Raw genomic sequence first — 23,996 nt, 5'->3', positions numbered from 1 at the left:
GTTTTTGAAGCCTGAAGGTTATTTTTTATGACTCTCCCTTCTAGCAAGTACACAAATACCTGCCTGTCTTTTCCTTAACAGGAAAGGAAGCAGGCCGATACAGAATTTGCACCCTTATTTTTGTCATTGTCATTAATTGTAATTAAGGATAGAGGGTCTGGAGTAAATACAGAATGACATAGGTGATCATTGTATCACCTGAAAAGCTAGATGAAGTACAAGGGCAAATATTACAACGTTAATATTACAAGATTACAATTCTGCAGGAAGAGAAAATCAAGAAGTAGGATCTGGTGAAAGGAGACCTTGTGGCCAGAACTACGGCGGTAGCTTTTGTGGAGTAATGTAGGAATGCTATAGAAACAACACTGGTCTTGGATGTCTTGGGAGAAATTCTCATATTTTTGCATCATGATTAGATTTCAGAAAATAGTTTAGAAAACTAATTCTCTGAAATGCTCTTTTCTAGAGTGTGAAAGATTTAGAAGAAGAAAGCAGCACTCCTATCTAGACAACATATTAAATAGATCTGTGTTTCCCCTTCTCCACCTCTTGGTTTGCAGCATATGGGGGTGGCAGGCTTGATAGCAGAGAACTTGAGCTTGGCAATGGTGGCTTGGAAGGCTAGGTGGGGGTTTATGGGGATGGTATGTGGCACGGGGGATCTCCAATGCATGGGTTCAAGGAAGAGTGCAAAAGAATCAAGGCTATGGGGTGAAAAAGGAGTGGTATAAGAAATTCTCCAATGATCTTCTGAGTATAGTTCAGATAGCCTTATGTGTATAATTTTCTGGGGGGAAAGTCCCTAACGCCTTTTGACTGAGACCACAGGGAATGGAATATGAGTGAGATTTTCCAAGTCCTTGGAAATATTTCCTTTACTGCCTCCCAACCCAAGGACTATGAAGAACTCCCAGAGCCCTACCCCAAGACGTAGCGGGGAGGTAAGAGTTGAGCAAGGCCAGAAGGGTTTGCTCCAGCGTCCTCAGCTGCTCAGGAAACTAGTGCCTTTAGCTGGTGGCAGCTGAGGCCACTGGCTAACAGCTGAGTGATTTTGTCCCAACTGTGGAGGGGAAGGTAGTGAATCAAAGGTTGGTTTGTTTGGTTCTTTGTTTTTAGCTTCATAGCAGACTTACACCTTGCAGAACTATAGCAGAAGAATCAGGAAGAATTCTGCAAGGGTAAATATAAAAAGCTATAAATGCCACTTAAAAGGACGATAAAGATATGTAATGTTGATTCTCCTCTGACCAGGGCCAAGTCTTGTACGAAGGTGGAGTGAGTGGGGTAGAGACTGGAAAGCTGAGTCCTGATCCCCAGAGATTTCAGGTTGCTTCTGACTTTGCCGTCTAGACAAAACTACATTAACTGGAGGGAACACTAGAGGCTGCTGTCCAGAAACAAGAGGCAACTATAGATGCAGAAGCTATAACATGCCAGCCCATGCTGGGAAGCCTGACGCCCTGATGTTTCCAAGGAGTAACAAAGCAGCTGTTCCCCCCCCGCCCCCACCGCCCCTCCATTTCATGGCATTTAGTAATTCCATTTCCAAGATCAGATTCTTTAAAAAAAATCAACTGAAAGTTTCTCTCAAATAATATAACTTCAATTCACAACTTTTTTTTGATTATGCAAATGAACCAAGCTTTTTAAAAACAAATTCTGTTAAATCCTGGGCAGACTTCTCCAGCATCTCCATTCTAGAGGGTTGTTGTGACTCGGGAACTCCAGCTGTGCCTTCTTCTCAGCTGGGGGTGTGTGTGTGGGGTCAGTGGTTCAGACTTCACATGGTGGCCTCCACGGTGGTGAGACACCAGGGCAGGACCTTGCTGATCCGTCTGTAATGCCTGAGTTTGGTCTTCAAGAACGTCATGATGTTCTGGAAGGTGTGGGATGGTGGGATGCCCAGGTGCACATCGGGTTCATCAGGTAGCGGATGGTGGTGGCCAGCTCTTGGTGGAGTTCCGGCTCAGCTCAGGGTTCAGGTGGGTGTTCTAACTACTTCAGTCTCAGGCTCTAGAAAACATCACTGTATGTACTTTGCTCACTTCCTGGGCACCACATTGGACCTTTGAAATCCCTGTTTGGTATCGGGTTTAAAATGATCAATGCAGGGGCGCCTGGGTGGCTTAGTCGGTTAAGCGTCCGACTTTCGCTTAGGTCATGATCTCGCGGTTCGTGGGTTTGAGCCCCGCGTTGGGCTCTGTGCTGACTGCCAGCTCAGAGCCTGGAGCCTGTTTCAGTCTGTGACTCCCTCTCTCTCTGACCCTCCCCTGCTCACGCTGTCTCTCTCTCTCCTAGAAATAAATAAAACATTAAAATAAAATAAAATAAAATGATCAATGCAGCCTGCTGACAGGCTCTAACCTCACTGTGATGATATTGTGAAATCTCCACCCAGGCTCACTGGATAGCCGGCTAACCCAGTTTGCTCATTCGTTCATTCATTTGTTCATTCAACAAATATTTATTGACCAGCTACTGTATGTCAGGCACTGTTCTAGGCACTGAGAATAGACCAGTAAACAATCAGAGAAACCAGTAAAGGTTCCATTGTGGAGGTGACATTGAAGCAAAGATTTGAAATAGGGAAGGGAATGGTACCAAAAGGATATCCCAGCCAAAAGCATTTCAGGCTGAGATCACAGCCGTGGAAAGGCCCTGAGGCAGCAGCATGTCTGGTGTATAAAAGTCAGAGAGGCCAGGGTGATTGGAGTAGAGTAAGAAGTTGAAGGTGAGTACGGGAGGAGGCTGGGGGTCAGAGTGAGTAGAGTCTCTGCAGACCATCGTCAGGACTCTGGCTTTTACTCAGCGGGATGGAGAGCCAAAAGAGGGTTTGGAAAGAAGAATAACTGATCTGACTTTTATCGTGCAAGTTTCCAAAACTTACAGGAATGGGATAATATAACAGCCCTTCGTGTACTCCATACCCAGCTTTGACAATTATATTTTATTTGTAAATATTTCTTTTTATTCCTAGAAGATGATGACTATTTAAAAAGCACAACCACACTAATTAATTTTTAAAAATTAACACTTTCTTTAAATGTCAAGAATTTAGATTGCTAGGTATTTTGAAGGTGGAGCGGATGAGATTTTCTGATAGTTTTCATATAGCACATGAAAGAGGAGTCAAGGATTTCATAGTACTTAAAATACCCTTCACTGTTGTACATTTATCAGAAGACTCCTGTGTACATATTTTAAAATAGGCTTGAAGATTAACACCAGTATCTGGCTTTAGGATTTTTAGGTTTTTTTTCATAAACATTATCCAATGCCATCAATTCTTCAGCTACAGAAAACATTGTTATTCCTATTTTCAAATGAGGAAAAGTGACACAGTTACTTACATGTTGAGGGACTTATTCTAAGGTCCCTTAGATAGTAGTTTAGAAAATTCTGGCAAACTGGAAGTGACTTGTCCAAACTTGATACTTCTTTTGCTCTATTATCTATTCTTGTCTGTAGGAAGTTTGGACAGATAGTGGGACACAAATCAGGCCTGATTTGCTCACCTCTTAAGGTATTTCATAAGTTATTTTATGGATACCATGAAACCAGTCCAGTATAATTCACTGAATTGAATTCCATTTAAATATATTCAAAAGATTTACTGTCTGGCTCCTATATATTAGATGTTGCTTACAGGGATTTCATAGACTAACAGGCATACAATCTGTGTAACCATTTATTGCAATGCAGTGTGAGGAGGGTTGAGCAGATGTGGGCATGATATACAGAAGTAGCAGAGTGGAGAGGCTGCATCTGAATGCTCTGAGGATTTCTCTAGGCTCCCCAGGCTGGGTAAGGGTATTCTTGGTAGGAAACAATATGAGCAAAGGTGTGACAGGAGCAAAGGTATGGCAGGTGGGGAAGAAATCGGCAGGCAATTGGTTGCTGGAAAGTGGGCAAAGGAGCAACAGACGGTGAGTCTGGAGAAAGAGGTCGAGGTGTTCCAGAGGGTTCTAAGTACTTTCACTGTGAGCATCTTGGCTGTAAGCATTTTTGCTGCAAACATTTTCAGTGCATAATTGGCTGTGAAGCAGTTTTGCCTAAGAGATAAAAAAAAAAATGGGTTGATAGTTTGGTTTGTTTGACAGTCTGATTTCCTGTCTCTGTTGACATAGTGCTCCCATTTTTTCTCACATAAATTTCAGACCTTGTTATGATCTATACAGTGGTGCAGAATTTTGAACACACGTTTCCTATGGAGTTTTGGAATATCTTATCACCGAATGAGTGACATAAGCCAAAAATGAATAGCAGTCCAGAAGGCTTTCACAATGTAAAATATGCATTTTTGTGTTGGGAAACCGACACCTCTCTTAATGAAGGAGAGAATTTTAGCAAAAACAGAAAGTGCAATGAGAAGATGACCCAAGCAAAAAAAAAAAAAAAGTCTTCAAGACGATAAAGACCAGTGCTTAGGTACAATCCACAAAATAAAATCAGTTATTTGTAGTGTTGGCATAAATCTGCACTATACAATTTGAATGTGCTCAAATATTTTGTACTTGCAATAAAGTCTTTTTAACTTGCTACTTAGTTTTTGTGTTTTGTTATGTCCTTATGGGGGATGAGTTATGTGGTGAAAATACTTGTGGCAAAGATGCTTTACAGCAAGATTGCATGAGGCTTTCAGAGAGTAGCTTGCATATGTTACCTTTAGTGAAAGAGGTAATAGTAGCATATCAGAACCCCAAACCTTCCTGAAACTTAAGGCCCCTGAAAGGGCACATCACACACACACCAACCCAGTCTTTTTGCCACGAGATATGTGTGGTGTGTGGCTCTGTATGCGTCCCACGGGTTCCTGGCGTCTCTGAATGATGCTACCTGCAGCTGTGGTCATTGCTACATCATGAGTGATCTAACTGTGTCTTCTTAGAAATCAGCAAAAGAATGGGCTGCTCTTTGAGCTTGTTTCCTGTTGGGTGGATTGGAAAATCAAAGAAGAGTAACCCTGAAAATTCAGTTTTCACTTCCACATCGCAGAGAGCCCTTAGTACCTGCTCAGAAGCATTACAACTCTGGTCGCTGATTATGCTTAAGAATTTGAAGTCCTTCTGTGCAGAAGAATCTCTGGTCATTTCAATCCATATCTAAATTGTCTCTTCTTCCAGATTCATTCCTTTGCTTTGGAACTCTCTCTAGCGATGCCTGCTAGCCTGGGCAGGGCCACCCTGGATGGATTATGCTTACTTTGATATCTCAGCTATGTTTTCTTCTATTCAGATTCCCACTTGAATCATTGTTGATGGAGTTTAGGGAACTAAGAAAATGTTAAATATACAGAAGTGCTTTTCCTCTTTTCTTTGTCTCTGAACTTCTTGTTTTTCTTCTCTCTAGTTTTTTTTTTTCTCTCCTGTTTCTCACGGCTCCCTATTAGAGAAGTGACTTTTTTTGTGGGTAAGTCGTGGTAGCAGTGAGGAACACGATGGCCATCACTGACAGCTCTCTGTGATGGAATGAGTGTTTGTCATCTTTGATCCCTCACAAGAGGGGGTGCCGAGCAGACTGAAATGCGGTGCTTACCCCCACTCTCCCCAACTCTTCTGTACACGCTTTATTACTCTTGGGAAAGAGTTTTGATAAATGGGCTGCGCGTTCATGGGATCCATTGAAGAAATTCTGGCTGGCTACAGATGGATTGTTGGTTCAGAAGCGTGGGGCAGAATCATGGTCATACAGTCATAGAGCTGGAAAGGAATTTAGGAAACACAGTTGGGGTTTCTTATTTTACAGAGAAGCAGCTGAAACCAGAGAGGTGGGGTGACCTGCTTAAGCCATGCAGCTGTTATTGGCAGCCTTTTGTCTAGAACCCAGGAATTCTGACTCAGTCTAGAACTTTTCTACCACAGTACTTTGCCTCTTGTTAAAAAACAAAATATAACCGAGCAAATTTGAAGATCAAGCTGGCTTTACTAAATGATTCGTGAATCAGGCAATATCTCTTCTAGCAGAGAGAGGGATGCTCCCCAATGTACAAAATGGAAGGTTTTCATAGGAAGGAGGGTGGGGCAAGAGTTACAAGCAAAAGAAAAGGAAGGATTGTTTCAGGTAGGATCTCCTCTTGGGGGGAAGGGCAGGGGGTCTTATTATGCAGATTATGTCATCTTTCTTTGGGGGAATTGAGAAGGCCGGTGTGACCAAGTACCTACTTGATGCTTTTCACAAAATTCCTTGAAAGGTTAAGACTTAGATGTGGGGCAGGTTGAAGCTGCAGTTAGGTCGGATATTTCAGCTCTGGTTTATGGACCTGAGGCTTTAACCTAAATGATGCCATTCTGGGCCCGTGATTTTCTTTTCGACCCTCCCTTATTCTCCTGAAGTGTATTATATTTGTCTCAATGTGATCTTTAATGACATGCAGATCCCCCAAATAATTTTTCATAAGTAAAAAATTCCATTTGCAACTCTGGACCTGTTTGTGCGGACTTTTTTATGTGATGACATAGGGTTCCTATCTCTTGGATAGGATCATAAATGGAATGGTTTATGGGCCACACTCCAAAGGCGACCAGAAGCCAGTGTTGGACAGGATTGCTTTTGGTGTAAGTTCTGGTACTGTCGGGCCATTTCCCAAGTCTGTCTCCTTGCTTTGTCTGCTCTCCATGGGGAGAGGCTTTCCTTCTCTCCCTTCCGCTCCCCTCTTAGTGCTGCTTCTCTCTTTCTCCTTTTGTAGCTGTCCTTTGTCCTGGCACACTCCGTGTTTGGCAGTAAGTAGATGCTTATGCAAGCTGTCGAATGAATGAATTTCTTCGTATTTCTTCGTATGCGTAGGTCATTGTTATCCTAATATATGTCACATTTTCCGTGGAAATTAGGCTGGAAATCAGACTCTAGAAGGTGTGGTGTCAAACCACAGCTCTCTCTTGACTTACCTCTCTTGTGTCATCCTTGTTTCTTGCATCTCATTTTGGGCTTCCTGTCCTCACCATTCATTAGCACTTGCAACAGGTTGGTGTGAATAGATAAAGGAGAGGTGAGGAAACTCAAATCAGGTCATTTGGTTACACGTTAGTAACTGAGAACAGATAAAAAGATATTGACTAAAAGCAGGTTTTAGGGAACTTTGTGCAGGCTATTCTTGTTTCCCATTAGTGTGGAAAATCAACACTTACTTGTATTTGGGGGTGAAGATATTTTTCTTAACTGAGTGGGAAAACCTCTTGACATTTTAGAGAGAGCCTTACATTTCGAATGGTGAAATGTTAATGTTCTTGTGCATAAAGAATTTCAGAACTCATATATAAACATTAACAACACATCGTTTTTCATTTGTTTATGGGTTAAAATACGTATTTTCTGTAATCATATTTTAAGGAAATATCCAAACTTTCGCCACACTATTCTCCTGTGTGACTGTCAGCTCCATTAACTCTGGAGTCTCAACATTTTACTAGAAGTTGAATTAGCATTTTCCCTTACAAAAGGATTATTGGCCTTGCAATAAGTAATTGTGGGCAATTTCAAATGGGATTATTATTTATGAGATTAGGGATGATATCTGAGGTAATGATTTTGTTTCCAGAACACGTGACACACTCCGGCTTTGGCTCTTGAGGCCTTTGGGTGGAGTTCCCAAGGATTCCATTCTCTGGTGGGAGTCCGGGCTCTGGGATCAGACAGAGTGCCGGATTCTTGGACTCCACTGTTGCCTGACTGTATGACTTTGCCGGATTGCCTGATCTCTCTGTACCTTGGTCACCTCATTCCTAAAACAACTGCAGTTACAATAGTACTGGTTGGGGTGGTTTGAGGGCTAAGGGAATTCATTATACGTAAGGCACTTAAAATAGTGCCTGCCACACTGTAGTGTGAAACTTTGCTTGCCTTTTCCCCTAGCTCCTCTTATCTCCTTAGGCCAAGGGTTGTGCTGGTCTTGCAGAAATCCAGGGTGTGATTTGAACTTGGGGCAGAAGCTGAGACAGCTACAACTCCCTCCCTCGCTCATTTCCTGGAGCTACATTGAACTGTATGTATCACAAGTCATGTTTTGGAAGAAGTTTTCTTTTTTTAGCTTGTAGGGAAGAATATTAGCTGCCTCTGAGAATCAACTAGAAGACACAACAAATACAAACAGCAATTACACTCATTAAATGAAAACTTGAGGCAAGAGAATAAGTTTTCAGATGAGCAGCATAAAGGGACCAGAGTCTTTGGTTTCCAGAAGTTGGAAGGACTTATTTTTGTCACCCAGAAAGTAATTTTTAGCTTGCTTAAAATACTTAAAAATTGCTTAAAACACTTGCCCAGAAAATACCTATGACATGGCTTAATGGGTTACCCAAACTTAACCCAGGACTCTGTTAACTTGAGCTTTTCTAAAAAATAAGATTCAGGATTTTTCCTTTCTGGACTCTACCATTTTAGATCAACTTGTCCTTTTTTAAAAAGACAAATGTTTATTTACTACCATGGAAAATACGTAGAGATTAAAATTCAAATCTTCATAGATAGGTAGGTTCACATACAGGTAGGTTCTGATCTTAGGCACAAACCATTAGTAACTTATGCCCATTCATATTCATATTTATATTTAAAGCAGAGAAAAGTACACAAGAACCCACTATCAGATGGTATGTGTGTTGGGACACACGCACGCATCAAAAATTGGCTTCTCATCTTGATACAGCATTCTTTTTTTTCTTATGTTTTATTTATTTCTGAGAGAGAGGGAGAGACATTGTGAGCAGGGGAGGGTCAGAGAGAGAGGGAGACACAGAATCTGAAACAGGCTCCAGGCTCTGGAGCTGTCAGCATAGAGCCCGACGTGGGGCTCGAACCCATGAACCATGAGATCATGACCTGAGCCGAAGTCAGACGCTTAACCGACTGAGCCACACAGGTGCCCCTACAGCATTCTATTGTAACAGATTCAACTATGCCTCTTGCAAAGTTGTTCTTAATTCTTTATTAGTTAATTTATTCAGTAAGTATTTATTAGATACATTCTTTGTGCAAAATACCATACCAGATGTTTTGGTGGTGATAGAAAATATTTAAAGTATAGTTTCCCAGGGCACCTGGGTGGCTCAGTCGGTTAAGTGTCCAACTTCAGCTCAGGTCATGATCTCGTGGTTTGTGAGTTGCAACCATGCTGTCAGCACAGAGCTGTAGCCTATTTTGGATTCTGTGTCTCCCTCTCTCTTTGCCCCTTCCCCACTAGCACTCTCTCTCTCTCTCTCTCACAAATAAATAAATATTAAAAGCAATTTTAAAAATATATAGTTTCCATACTCTTAAGAAACCTTACAGCCTTGTTGAGAAGGCAGGACACACGGTATGAGACATGTAATTTTACCCATTCCCTAGGTGACTATCAAATGCATACTATTTGTCAGTACTTTGCTGGAAACTGGGAAGTAAAGGTGACTGTAATAGGATCTCTTTCCTGGAAATTCACAGTGACCACATATGATGACGATGGCCATTCCAAAATAGTTACATATGTCATATTCTAGGAGCACATGTTGATTCTATTGAGAAATTCAGTGGCTGCTACCTGAGTGAGATTTTCACTCAGGAGATTATGCCTTTTGGCCAAGAAAGGAAGCAAAGGTCCAGAGATATATTAGCTTGGTTGGAGAAAGGCAATACATAAAATTAACTATCACAGAGGGGAGAGGGCCAGAGATGGGACAGTGGCCAGGTCATAATGGCTGTGCTACAGAGTCTGCGTTTCTTCTGTAGGCTGGGAGGTCTTAGTCTGACGTCTTTTGGGGAGACCATTCATGCACGTCAGAGGCCAATGAATACCCTAAGATTATAAGTAAAATCTGTGTTTCTGTAAGTGGGGTATTTTCTTGGGGCCCACCTCCAAAGAAGATTAAGAAGCCTTATCATAGATGTTGAGGAGTCATGAAGGATTTCACATAGGGGTCCATTTTGCAGGGTAGAGCCATCACTCTTGCTGTGGGGTGGAGGACAGGTTTGCGACATGGGAGTGTGAAGGTGTGGAGTTGGGAATACTTTCACCATGTCCGTACATTCATTCAGATGGCAAATACTGATTGACCACTTTACCGTGTGTCCACTTTACTGCTGCTGAGCATACACTGGGTGACATGGTAGGTAAGGTAGCCACAGTCTTGCCATGGTATAGGTGATGGTGCATGGGGTGAGATAGATCATTAAATAGAGCATAGCAAGATGCTGGTTCATAGTGTCAGCATTCATTTATGCACTTGTGTTTTCCACCATTGTTTCTATCCTAGGCTCCCTTCAAGGTGCTGAGGAATGAAGCTTACATTTCAGTGGGGAAGACACATAATAAATTAAAATTTGGTTGGGTAGTCAAGTGCTATAAGGAATAAACAAATGAGTATGAGGGGGTGGAAAGTAATAAAAAGCTTTATTTTAGGGGTGCCTGGGTGGCTCAGTTGGTTGTGTCTGACTTCGTTTCAGGTCATGATCTGTGGTTTGTGGGTTCGAGCCCCGCATCGGACTCTGTGCTGACAGCTCAGAGCCTAGAGCCTTTTTCGGATTCTGTGTCTTCCCTTCTCTCTGCCCCTCCCCTGCTCATGCTCTGTCTCTCGATAATAAAGAAACGTTAAAAAAATTTTTAAAAAGCTTTATTTTAGCAAGGTCAGAAAAGGCATTTGATAAGGTGAGGAACTACATGGAGTTGGGAGCAAGTCACAGAGGACTCGTAGGAATGGAGGTGCTTGGCATTTTTGGGAGCAGCCATGACTCAGCTCTGGGAACTCGGGGCTCAGGGAAGGAGTGTGAGGAGTCCTGGTTGGAATGACAGGCAAGACACTGATTGTGCTGCATGTTTTGAATTTTACTCTTGATGTGGTGGGAGGCTGCTAAAGGTTTTAAACAGGGAAGTGTGACTTTGACTCGTGTGTGTGTGTGTGTGTGTGTGTTTAGCATACCACCAAGCAATTAACTCAGTTCTGACACTACCTACCTGGAGATAGCATCAGACCCACTTCAGTCTTATAAGACGGCCCCTACTTCAGATGCCAGTCACAAGCCCAGCTTGTTACCTGTGCTTCTGACTAACTAGCTATAAATCAGAGGTTCCAATGAACCCCTTGTTGGATTTGATTAATATGGAGAGTGAGTGGCTCACATCACTCAGAGAAACATTTTACTGACTAGATCAACAGTTTATTATAGAAGGGGATAAGTCAGGCGTAGCCAGGTGGAAGACATGCTGAGGGTAAGGCGTGGGGAAGGGATGTGAAGCTTTAGTGCCCTTTTCAGGAGCCCCCATTTCTCAGCAACTCCATATGGCCACCAACCTGGAAGCTCTCTCAACTGGGTCCTTTTGGGTTTTTATGGAGGGTTCATTACATAAGCACAGTTGGTTAAATCATTGGTCGCTGGTGATTGATTCAACATCCAGCCCCCTCCTTTTGCTGTAGGTGGTGGATGGGGGGGGCATAGGGGACTGAAAGTTCCAACCCTTTATATATAAGATGGTTTCCCTGGCAACCAGCCCTCACCCTTAGGTGGGGTCCAAAACCTCATTAACATACAAGAGACACCTTTGTTGCTCTCATCACTTAGGAATTTCCAGGGGTTTTAGAAGCTCTGTGCAAAAAGTGGGACAGTGACCAAATATATATTTATTATAAATCACATTATCACAGGGAGTGAAAAGATGGCTATTCCACTACGGAGAGTCCAGGGCGCATATAACCTAGGTCTGAAGGTCCCTGGACCTTCAGCTCCCTGGAGGAAATTAAGTTCATGCTGAGGCTGCAGGGTAAATAGGAGTTAATCAGGGGCCAGGCAGAGGGAATGGTACGCCTGACTGCCTTGGTTGGATCCTAGAGCCTTTGGGCCAAAATGGGAATGCAGGAAGAGAAATAGGCTTTTTGGGAAAGATCTTGAGTTTAGTTGCGTGCACATTAAGTTTGAGGCTTCTTTGGGTGATTCAAGAGGAGCTGCAAAGTGTGTAATCAACATCTGAAGTCCAGGAGAGGGATATGGGATGGCAGTTAGGTGTTGTCACCCACATGGCTAAGATTCTGACAAAGAAAAAATGTCAACTAAGGATGACAGAGGGCTGGGGGCAGGACCCTGAGAACATTGTCATTTAGGAGCCTGGTAAAGGAAGAAAATACTGCAAAGGAAATAGAAGTAGAGTAGTTAGTTGCCAGAGAGATTATAAGTGTCAAGAGAAGTGGTGAAGACTTTAAGTGCTGTAGAAGTTCAAAGTTGAACCGGTGTGAATTGGAATACTCATAAACCTCATAGAAGATGGAGGAGTTAAAGCCCAGTTTTCTATGACAGATGAGATATGTATGGATGATGGGAAGCAGAGGCTGTGGGAAATATAGTGTGAACAATTTCTCAGAAGTGGAGTTGATAAAATTTTGCTCAGGGAGCTGTAGAGAGACCAATACTGGTTGGAGCAGAGAATTCAAGAATTTGGTCTTAGTTCTATAGGTTGATGATTTTTAAAAGTTCTTTTCCAAGTTTATAGTTCCTCTAGAATTATAGGCAGAAGTTTGAGGGTTTGTTTATATGTGGTTTCTAGAAAAGACAGTTTCAGAGTCTTCATTGTATTGGCAAATAGGTCTCTGACCACCCTCCCCACACCAAAAAAAAAAAAAAAAAAAGGTAATGACCCACAGATACATGTAATGAGAAGTTTTTGAAAAATAGAAGTTGCATTTTATGACCATTATTTTGACAGTGGCTGGCAGGATGAGTTTGAGGACTTGTGGGAGGCAGGAGACTACTTTTAATAATTCAGATGTAAAGTTATTTATTTATTAGGCAAGAATGATGAAAACAAGGAATGCAAAGGAAGATGGGCATGGTGTTTTGAAGAAATAGCTGGCATAATTTGGTGATGGATTAGATGAAAGAGACACTTTTAGCAAAATGTTTATTAAGGACCTCGTGTGTCAGTTAAAATTGGGAGCAAATGAGACATGATCCCTGCCTTCGTGGAATTTACTGTTTATTAGGGGGAACATAGATTTGTCAATAAGCACTCAAATATGAGACTGGAAATTATGGCAAGTGCCATCAAGAAAAAGGGTAAGGCACCATGGGTACACATAACTTTGGGGACTTGATTTGGGGATTTGAGCCTCATGAGGTTATCCCACGAGGGATACTTAATTATCCCACATCCCACTTAATTATCCCACATCTCTAGGGAATGTATATCTATTGGCTCTTCTAATTTAGCTTTGCAAAAACATTTCTTCTAGAAACCAAAAATTCTTCTAGAAACTTTAAAAATTATTGACTCAGCAGGGAAATAATGCTTTTGGGTGGCCGGTACCATGATTTATGGTTGGAAAACCAACAGTATTTGATTACATTGAGCTTTAAACTTTTCTTTTGATTAATGGAAGTCTTCTTGATTATTAAATCTTCTTTCTTTATTAATGCTCTGTTTTTACTTGGTCCAAGAGAGTCCACTCTCTGGACCCAATATGAATGCCTTCAGACTTCTCTCTTAATCATATGGGGCATCCATTGGGAAATATTTAGTAGTCAATGGATGTAATGAAAATGGAACTGAATCTAGTCAGTTGAGTTTCCAGTTCCCAGAGGTGCAGTGGTGCTGTCTCTTATTATTTGATCTCTCATGCTTCTGCCGTTCTTTTCTCTGCCATCACTCTGTTCCTTAGCACTTGTATGCCTCTGAGTTGCAGTGTGTTAAGTTACTGACAGAACATCCCTTCATTTTTCACTGACCCTTCTGTCTTGTTGTCAGAGAATCTTTAAACATACCTGTAAGGCTGAAGAACATCTAACTTGGCAAACTAGTCAACTGCTTACCTGAATCTTATGAGAAAGAGCCCAAGCTGAGAAACTACAGAAGGCCGGTGACAATTCAGTGAGAAAGGGATAAGAATTTTCCAAAGAGAGAGAGAGAGAGTTTAGAAACTCAGCTAAAGAATTAGTTAAATCTTTATGTAGAATAAAGAGGTAAGGGGTAGGTTAGGGTTTCTAAAGCCTCTTCTCAGGAAGGCAGAACCTCATGATATTTAGAACATGAAAATGAGAGTAGTTAATTTTGGCTCTATGAAAATAAGGACAAGCCAGAGGGCCCCTGAGAGGCTGACTGAGAGGAAGAAAGATTGCCCTAAACATGGTATAAGCATTTCCTACCAAGGAATCATGAAGCCAAAAGTGCAAGGTCTTTGACAGATGCATTCGGGCAAGGCCAGGGGGAGGGAAGCAGGAAGAGATGAGTCTGGGCTCTCCAACGAGTCTCATCCCTGGGGGCTGATCTAACCGCAGGTTGGTGCCTGGCCTACCATTGTGGCTTGGTCTGAGTCCAGGCACAGACGCCTCCCACTCTGTTCCTTTCCACTGCAGAGGATTAGGCCAAGTTAGCCTGTATTCTGGGGACACAGATCTCGGTCTGGAGGCAGTAGGACCAAATTACCTTGGCCTAATGGATACTCAGGAAAACCAGAACATATTTCAAGGCACCACAGGGGTTTGCAGCCCATGAGAAGATCTCACTGGTCTTTTATGTGGATCTGGATTATATTTTTCATGACAGCTCAGTTTAGGAGCATTCGTAGAGCAGGCCTGGGCCAAATGATACCTGATGATGTTACATACATGAATTTCCAACTTGGATAAAAAAGTTCCTTTATGGAGAGAAAATATAGCTGTGTAATTTCTTCTCTTCTTTTTGGAGGCCTTCTGGTTTTATGCCCTATGTCTGCAGTGGATCTTCAGTATTCCAGGCACGTCTCAAAGATAAGGTGTAGATGAAAGGCATTTTGCTGACTGCATACATCTCTGCTAGATCTGGAGAAAATGAGTTCTTGCTATTCCATTTTTTACCATTGCTTTTAAAAACAATATTTGCATATTCCGTGTATGCTGTGAAAATGATCACTTTATTGATTGAGTCATTGATTAATTCATTTGATATCAATATGTATTGATTCTCTAGTCTGCACTTATGCTATAAACAATAGAGGTTCCAAAGGTGAATAAGTAAGAACGTAGCAAGTGGCGGAAGAGAAGTAAAGAGAAACCTGCTGTTGAGTTCCGAACAGGCATAAATTATTACCAGTGTGGGGATTAGAAGTGGTTGGGAAGAGAGGTGACCTTAAAATGCAGTGATCACCTCACGCCCATTAGGATGGCTACTATTAAACAAAACAAAACAGAAAAAAACAACAACAACAAATGTTGGGAAGGATTCTGGGAAATTGGAACACTTGTGCATTGTTGGTGGGATTGTAAAATATTGGTATATATCCAAAAAAATTGAGAACAGGCTTTCACAGAGATATCTGAATATCCATTTTCATAGCAGCATTATTCAAAATATGGAAGCAGTCCAAATGTCCTTTGGTGGATGAATGGCTAAACAAATATTATATATATATACATATATATATATATATATAACAATGGAATATTATTCAGCCTAAAATAGAAGGGAAATTCTGACACTTGCTACAACGTGGATGAACCTTGAGGACATTATGCTAAGTGAAATAAACCATTTACTAATCAACAGCTGCTATATGATTTCACTTATATGAATTATCTAGAATAGTCAGATGCATCAAGATTGAGGCACCTGGGTGGCTCAGTTGGTTATGCATCCGACTCTTGACTTTTGGCCTAGATCATGATCTTGTAGTTTGTGGGATTGAGCCTCACATCAGGCTCTGGGCTCACAGCTCAGAGCCTGCTTGAGTCTCTGCGTGCACATGCTCTCACTCTCTGTGTCTCAAAATAAATAAATATACTTAAAAAACAAAAAGGAGAATGATGGTTACCTGCCTGGGGGGAGGAGGAAATGGGAGGTTGTTTAACGGGTATGAAGTTTCAGTTTTGTGAGATGGAAAAGTTCCAGAGATTGGTTACACAACAGTGTGAATAACTAAACATTATTGAACTCTACAGTAAAAAATTATTAAGATGGTCAATTTTATATCTATTCTACCACAGTTTTTATGTATGTATGTATGTGTGTATTTATTTATTTATATCTCCAAAGACTTTTATTTTTTTATTTTTAATATCGTTTATTATCAAGTTGGTTTCCGTACAACACCTAGTGCTCATCCCAACAAATGCCCTTCTCCATGCCCATCACCCATTTGCCCGTCTCCCCCCACCCCCACCAACCCTCAGTTTGTTGTCAGTATTTAAGAGTTTCTTGTGGTTTGCCTCCCTCCCTCTCCTTAACTATTTTCCCCCTTCCCCTCCCCTATGGTTCTCTGTTAAGTGTTTCCTATTCCACATATGAGTGAAAACATACGGTATTTGTCTTTCGCTGGCTGACTTATTTCACTTAGCATAACACCCTCAAGTTCCATCCACATTGTTACACATGGCCAGATTTCATTCTTTCTCATTGCCATGTAGCGTTCCATTTTATATATAAACCACATCTTCTTGATCCATTTGTCAGGGACATTTAGGCTCTTTCCATGATTTGGCTATTGTTGAAAGTGCTGCTATGAACATTGGGGTACATGTGTCCCCATGCATCAGCCCTCCTGTATCCCTTGGGTAAATTCCTAGCAGTGCTATTGCTGCTATCACAATTTTTAAATTTACAATATTTTATTATGCAGGGATGAGTGGAGGGTGCTGGGTACTTTGGAACTTTTGCGTGTGCATATATTCACTCATTCATTTAGCAAACATGTATGGCATGCCTACTGTGTGCTGCATACCGAGCTAGGGGTTGAGGCTGCAAGACTTAAGATTTAGAAGGTGCTGAATCTGTCAGGGTCATGCTTGCCAACCACACTGCTCCCCAAAGGCACTAAGCTTCTATACTTAAATATCCACAGCTGCCTCCTACTGACTTGAATCATGCGTAAGATGTTGGTAAACAAACAGTATAAAGATTTGAGGTTGATTGGGGATGGGGGGAGAGTTCAACAGCATCGTGATGAAATGGAAGGAGATGGGCAAAAGAATATTAACTAGAATTGAACACTGCAAGCCAGTGCTCTCTAAAGATATTAAAAAATAAAGAACTTCCATTTGAGGCTGTCAAACTAAGAGCTTTGTCATTTAGAATGGAAAAAACAGGCCAAGTCAAACGCACTCAACACGAGGAGCCGGTGTTTTGTGAGTATTATGGCAAATGTTGTTTGAGAGCCAGTGCCATAAAACTGTGGATAGTATTAATGAGCAATCAGGGCAAGGAAGGGTAATTCAATCTGAGCTAAAAGGAAAGACAGGTCTGGTGAAGGAGAGGACCAGTGAAAAAGTCAGTGTGGTCTGGTTATTTGGGTGGGGAATGGAAGCACCAAGCATGGGTTTCTTTAATCAGAGAACATGGGGGAAATTCTATCTTTAATTCACTTTATTTCATACTAGGTTTCTTTTTTTTTCTTTTCTTTTATGCTATCTTATAGGAGCCTTCATCTATCCTTTCAATATCTTTTCTTTTTTCCTGTACACTCTGAAACATTCTATGAATTTATTTCAGTATATTATTGAGTGCCAACTATATAGCAGGCACTGTGCTGGGCTCTGACCACACACCCTCGATGCTTTTACATTGGCTTTATTCAGTTGCCCATGCCTAGCAAATCTTGGATTGATATAAGTTCTTATCTGTACCTGGTTAAATGAAGAGGTGCAAACTTTGCCTCATCTGCCCCCTTTCTTACTTCTTTTCTCTCTGTCTTCTTCAAGGTGCCTTTGTTGATACTGTTCCTTTTACCTGCGTCTTTAATCCCAACTGCTGTACTTCCCTTGACCTTGATTTTCCCTTCTCTGCACCCCCAGCTCTTCCCTCTCCCTTCAGTCTAGGTGAGGCTTCCTCAAGCTTCTTCCATTCTGAAAATCCTTCTTAATCTCTTTATTCTTTAGCGCCACTCCATCTCTGTCTCTACTCATTCTCATCCAAATTCACAAAGGAATGGCCTTCACCCATTTTCATTTCCTCATTCTCCCATTCACTTTTGTGCCACTGGCTTTTGGCTTGTGCTGTACTCTTCCACTGAAACTCCTTGCCGAGGTTCCTCTCTGTCAGATCCTACTTCATCAGTCCTTGCTTTATTGGATTTTTCTGCCCCATTTGGCACTATCAGTCCATCTTCCTTCTGAAAGCTTTATACTTCTTTAAAACTTTTACCTCTTCATTTCCTTGGTTCTTCTGGAACTGACTGTTTCTCACATTTCTTTCTGAGATATGTTTCCTCTATGAAATTTTTATAGGTTGGAGTAATTGTGTTCTTCTGCTCTTCTAATTCTACATATTCTTTTTTTTAAAACGTTTTATTTGTTTTTGAGAGACGGAGACAGAATGTGAGTGGGGGAGGGGCAGAGAGAGGGAGACACAGAATCCGAAGCAGGCTCCAGGCTCTGAGCTGTCGGCATAGAACCTGATGCAGAGCTTGAACCCACAAATCATGAGATCGTGACCTGAGCCGAAGTTGGATGCTTAACCTACTGAGCCACCCAGGCACCCCTCATTCTACACGTTCTTAAAAAGGAGTATTGAATATTGAATGACATCCTTAAATTAGAGTCAAGTTGTAAGAACTGATATCCAGGGTTACATGGTAACAATGACGTAAAAATGTGAATTGCTGTCTTTCTATACATGTTCAGAGTTCTTCATCAGTTCATTTGAGTTTCAAATGCCCCAGCTGCTTTATACATTATCTCTATTTCCTGAGGCTTCTTGATGTGTCTAGAATTAGAATGAGCATTGGTCTCTAATGGTTCTGCATTAATTTTGAATCCATGAAAAAAAAATGAATAAATCTATTAGAAACCACTTAATTTCATTTTTGTCATTTTCTGGATAATACATTCTGGTGGAGGCAGTCCATTTTTTAAGCAAGTTTGCAATAAACAGTTTCTCGTCAAGGTTAATATAATAGAGAAACACCTTTTGCTGCAACAGCTGGCAAGAGGTAATGAAAGATTAGCTTACATTATGATTCATTATTTCAGAATGTCAGAATAAAGTGGATCTGCTCCATCCACCAAGCCTCTTATTCTTTAGAAGAGAGTACATGTTTTGCTTTTCTAATGTTAATAGATTCACTGTTTTTATTTTCTATTTTTTTTTCCCTAGGCCAAATTCAGATAATCGGCGCCAGGGTGGCAGAGAGAGACTGGCCAGTACCGGTGATAAGGGAAGCATGGCCATGGAGTCTGCCAAGGAGACCCGCTACTGTGCGGTGTGCAATGACTATGCCTCAGGCTACCATTATGGAGTGTGGTCCTGTGAGGGCTGTAAGGCCTTCTTCAAGAGAAGTATTCAAGGTAATAGTGTGTTGAAAACGACTTATTCCAGTTTTAATCCCAAGAGGGGAAGCCACTGAAGAAGGAAGGCATGTGAGCAGCCATTTGTAGAATAACACTAATACCTAGTAGGTCCACTAGTATCTCTGGTAGAAAGATGGAGAAAAGAAAGATCTCCGGAGAAAGAGTTGACAAAGACCAGGACAGTTGTGGCTGAGTAATTACGTTTCCTCCATTTGGCAAGATCCAAGCAGTCTTGGGCAACCCTGCAGGTGGGTGGCGGGTGGGTGTTCATGTGTTGCAGGTAACTAGGCTGAGAGTGTGCTGTGTAATGTTAATTGTCTGTACACCTTGGCAGTGCTCAGGGATGTGTTCTATTCTGATCTTTGCTCCAGACCAGTTCTCATTTAACCTGTTCCTCTCTCGCTCTTCTTCCATCTCTGTTGTCTCAGTGGATGATATGACCTTTTGCTGAAATGAGAAGACTCAATAGCTTGTGACTTATAATAGGGGGACATATTATCTGTGGAGGCAGTTATTAAGTATTTGCTTGTAATATTTCATTCACCTGTCTGCTTGATCCTTCTCTTGTACATGGTTTACCAAGTGCAGCTTCTCATTTATTCTGCCAGCTACAATTCATTTTTACTCCAAATGTCTATATTATTGTGTCTATATTATAGTGTCTATATTATTATCTTTTAGAGGATGCCCTGTGGGAAATACCATTCATTTTTACTACTGAAAATATTTATGCTAAATTTCCTTTGTCCGACAGGAATAGCAATCTTATAGGAGTTTAGGTTAGCTGAAATAACTGTCGTGGTCTATTTTATAATTTTTAAATTATTTTATGTCTCTATTTTATTTTGAGAGACAGAGACAGAACAAGAGTGGGGGAGGGGCAGAGAGAGAGGGAGACACAGAATCCGAAGCAGGCTCCAGGCTCTGAGCTGTCAGCACAGAGCCCGATGCTCAAAATCATGGATTGTGAGATCATGCCCTGAGCATAAGTCGATGCTTAACTTACTGAGCCATCCAGGCACCCCTGTTTTGGTCCATTTTAAAAGCAGTTTTCTGACAGTTATTATTTTCAACTTCTTTTAGAAATATATTATAACACTTGGACTTTTTTATTGGATTTATTATTAAAATTAATGATATTCTCTGATAGTAAATTTTTGTTTACATATATATGTATACACAAAGACATATATAAATAAATATATACACATATATCTATACATATATCTATGTGTTGAAGCAACATAGATTATTTAGTTTTATCAGCTGATACTGTATTTAAAATTTTTTTTAATGTTTATTTTCGAGAGAGAGAGAGAGAGGGAGACACAGAATCTGAAGCAGGCTCCAGGCTCTGTGCTGACAGCACAGAGCTTGATGCAGGGCTCGAACTCATGGACTGAGATTGTGACCTGAGCCAAAGTCGCATGTCATCAAACTTGTTCATATGTCAACAAACTTGGACAAGTCTCTTATCTGACACTGAGTTCTCTCATCTGTAAAAATAATTTAGAGCAGCGTCCAGTAATTTTTTTTTTTTGTAAAAGGTCAGATAGTAACTATTTTGAGGTTTGCAGGCCATACAGTCTTTGTTACAGCTACTCAGCTCTGACATTGTGGCCTATAAGGGGCCATAGGCAATATATAAATAAATAGGTGTGTGCCAATAAAACTTTACATACAAAAACAGAGCAGAACTGACCAGAAATGACCTGTAAGCCATAATTTGCTGACCCTCGGTTTAATATATGGAAAGGGAATAGATTGTTTCTAAATCTGAAGTTTTGACTATTCATGTTTATTAAAAACTTACTCAGTACCTGTGCTAGTTTTTCTGAGGGAAATCAAAATATGTGTAAGACATAATCCATAATCCCACAAAATTAGGAGTTTATTTGGGAAATTTATTTGGGGAGGCAAAGGTACTTGTTCTTATGATACAATTAGAAAGTAAGTCAGTATAGATAGAGTGCTTTTATATGATAAAGATAAGGAAAATAATAAGTGAATATAAGAAAATAAATGTGTTTTCAGTTATAAAAATCAATATACTAAGATTAAAGATAGAAATGACCTTTCTTGAAAGAACAATAGCAATATTCTCACAAATTATTTTCGTCCTTTTGTTCTGCCTTGAAGAGTGTACTATATACCTTCACATCAAATTTAGTATTGTCTCTTAGCATTAAGGCATCAGAACAAAAAACACAGAAAAAAAGGAAAATACACTTGGAAAAAATAGTGAAGGAAATGTGAGCTAATAAAAATAAATGTTTTTATAGTATGGCGTTATCTTAAGTTCAAATATTAAAAAAAATTGTGCTTGCTCTTTGATGGTTAAAATAGATATCTCATCTCCATCTCGTATATACAGACTAAGTGGTGGGATTTCATTGTGCTATCAATTATACTATGTAATATTGTATATAAATTGTATAAAGTACAATTTCTACCTGGCTTCAAAAACTTCTTACTTATCATGGTATGAAGTCACTTAAATAAGGTTTATTAAGTGAGATGAATATTGAATCTACAGTTCTGGAAGAAGCATAGATTTGAAGCAGAGATATTAACTTTTAGAGCTAGGGAGGACCTTAACATGATTAAGTTTATTCATTCATTTATTCATTGATTACTTTTACTAAGCAAAGCACTGTACAAAGCCTTCGAGACACAATTATAGGAAAGACATGGTCCTTATTCTCATAGACCTTAAAACATAGTGGGAGTGTTGGACAAATAAATTGGCAACCAAATTATAGTCTGACAAGTGCTAAAATGAGGGTGAGTGCAGGGTGTTACAGGAGTCCAAACTTCACTCAGTTCTGGTGGCAGTGAGTCAGGAGGTTTCTTGGTTTAAAATTAAGTCTGGAAGATGAGGCAAAATGAAGAGAGAGGGGATGGGTGTTCACTCATAGGAATGAGCATATGAGCAAAGACCAGAAGGTGAAATGGAGTTTGGGGAGTTCTGTGAATAGTAATTAACAAAATTGACCCTTAGATGATTAAACAAAGGCATTCTTGAACCATGTATTTATCCTTAGATTATGTAAAAACAAAGTAGTTTATTTTCTTTTTGCTTGAATGGCATTTCTATGTATTTGATTTGTTTCTGCATATAAAAGGGAAATACAAGAGCAGTTTAGTGGTTTCTTGTCTCATTTTCTCATCATAGTCTTGATAACTTGCAACTAAAAAGTTTTACTGAACTTCTTTGGCTCTTTATAAGTCACACTGCCCCTCAAACCTATTTAAGGACAGTGAAGGGCCTGACATGCAGGTAGAAACTTCTGAAGATGCTGTAGCTGTCCCTGTTTTTCTTGTTACTTAAGAAAAGAGCTAGAAATGAGTATCCATCAGATTACTCTAGTGCTCTAAGTGTTTTGGTTGAAGAGGTAAAGTGTTTGATTTGAAAGCATACAAATTTTCATCCACTACTTAGTGTGTAAACTTGATTACTCAAGAAATTGAGTAATGGCCTTCAGTTAAACATACTTTTTTTTTTTTTTTTTTAAGGAAAAGCCAAAGGCACTATTCAAGGGAGGGGTAAATGGGATATTATATGGAACTTGTTAATCATTGCAGGTGGGGAATCAGTGTTTCTTAAGGTACATTGTAAGCAGAGACCTTGGATGAAATTATATAAGCAGATTTGATGAATGGTTCAACAGCCAGGGACTCCTTTGAGTATGGCTTCAAGGAAAAAGGACTACACTTAACTCACTGCTTCTCTTAAACTATCATTTCAAGTGGTCATGAGGCACAGTGGAGTCCCAAGTCTATTTGTACACCACTAGCTATACTTCCTCTTCATATTATCTCACTTATGTATATATAGAAGATGATTAACATTAGATGAAACAGACATGGTCCAGGCAGGTGTTGGATTAAAGGTTAGATAAGATCAGAAGGACATCAGGGTGGTAACAGGGTGGAGTCTGGTTATGGTTCAAGGCAGTGGGGCATTGGGTCTAACAAGGATAACTGATAAGCTTTACCCATCAGGCCTTAGAAGGCATTAGGGGGTGAGACATTCCAGCACCCTGGATAGCTCCTTCAACAGCTGCTGAGGGTAAGCAGAGACTTTCTGAGGAGCTTCAGTCCATTTAGCAGGGTCCATCCACTTTGTAGAGCTGTAGTAAAAGAGAACTTAGGAATTCACCCTTGTTCACCCAAGCTGTATTGGTTTTTATGTTTAGTTTCCTATTTATGGCCACCTTCTGTCTTGACATATGTATGCATGCCTGGAAGAATACAGAGGATGTGGGAGAAGTGGAGGCTGCTCTCATTATGTTAACTATTTTATCTCTGGAATCTTTTCAGAGATATGGCTCAAAGTTGAACTAGCAGTATATGCATACAAAAACACTAAATCTTTGATCTTCATATTCCACACTTGCCCCTCTACCATCTAGTCTCCATGCAACAGCAGGAGAAATCTTTTAAATATATTAATCAGGTCATATGGTCTTAAAACTCTCACTGCTTTTGAAGTCCAGATTCCCTTCTATGGCTTAAAATACTCTTCCCTCTCTTAGTCCTGCTTATTTCACTCTAATCCAGTCACAGTGGCCTTCTTTCTCTTCTTCCAGCACATCAACGATGTTCCTGCCTCAGGACCTCAGCACGTTTTCCCCTTTGCTTGCAGCACCTGGATCTATACTCTGCTGGTTTCTTGTCTTTTGGATCTCTGTCCAAGATCACTTTCTCAGAGAAATCTTCCCTGATTATCTTACCCAAAGTAACCCTACCAATGTTTGCCCCTATTTTTCTTTTATGTTTACTCC

General features: G+C 40.5%; 1 protein-coding gene across 1 annotated transcript in view; it reads left to right on the top strand.

Moving 5' to 3' along the window:
- Positions 1-23,996, top strand: part of ESR1 (estrogen receptor 1) — a 256,559-nt gene that overhangs the window by 15,782 nt on the left and 216,781 nt on the right. The window contains 4 exon segments of the mRNA XM_077776008.1: positions 961-981; positions 5,767-5,775; positions 18,395-18,412; positions 19,016-19,206. Coding sequence (XP_077632134.1) covers positions 961-981; positions 5,767-5,775; positions 18,395-18,412; positions 19,016-19,206 — 239 coding nt within the window.

Source organism: Crocuta crocuta, unplaced genomic scaffold (genome assembly GCF_008692635.1).
Source record: "Crocuta crocuta isolate KB4526 unplaced genomic scaffold, BGI_CrCroc_1.0 scaffold25, whole genome shotgun sequence".
NCBI classification, from domain to species: domain Eukaryota; kingdom Metazoa; phylum Chordata; class Mammalia; order Carnivora; family Hyaenidae; genus Crocuta; species Crocuta crocuta.
This window is presented reverse-complemented; position numbering and strand designations above follow the sequence as displayed.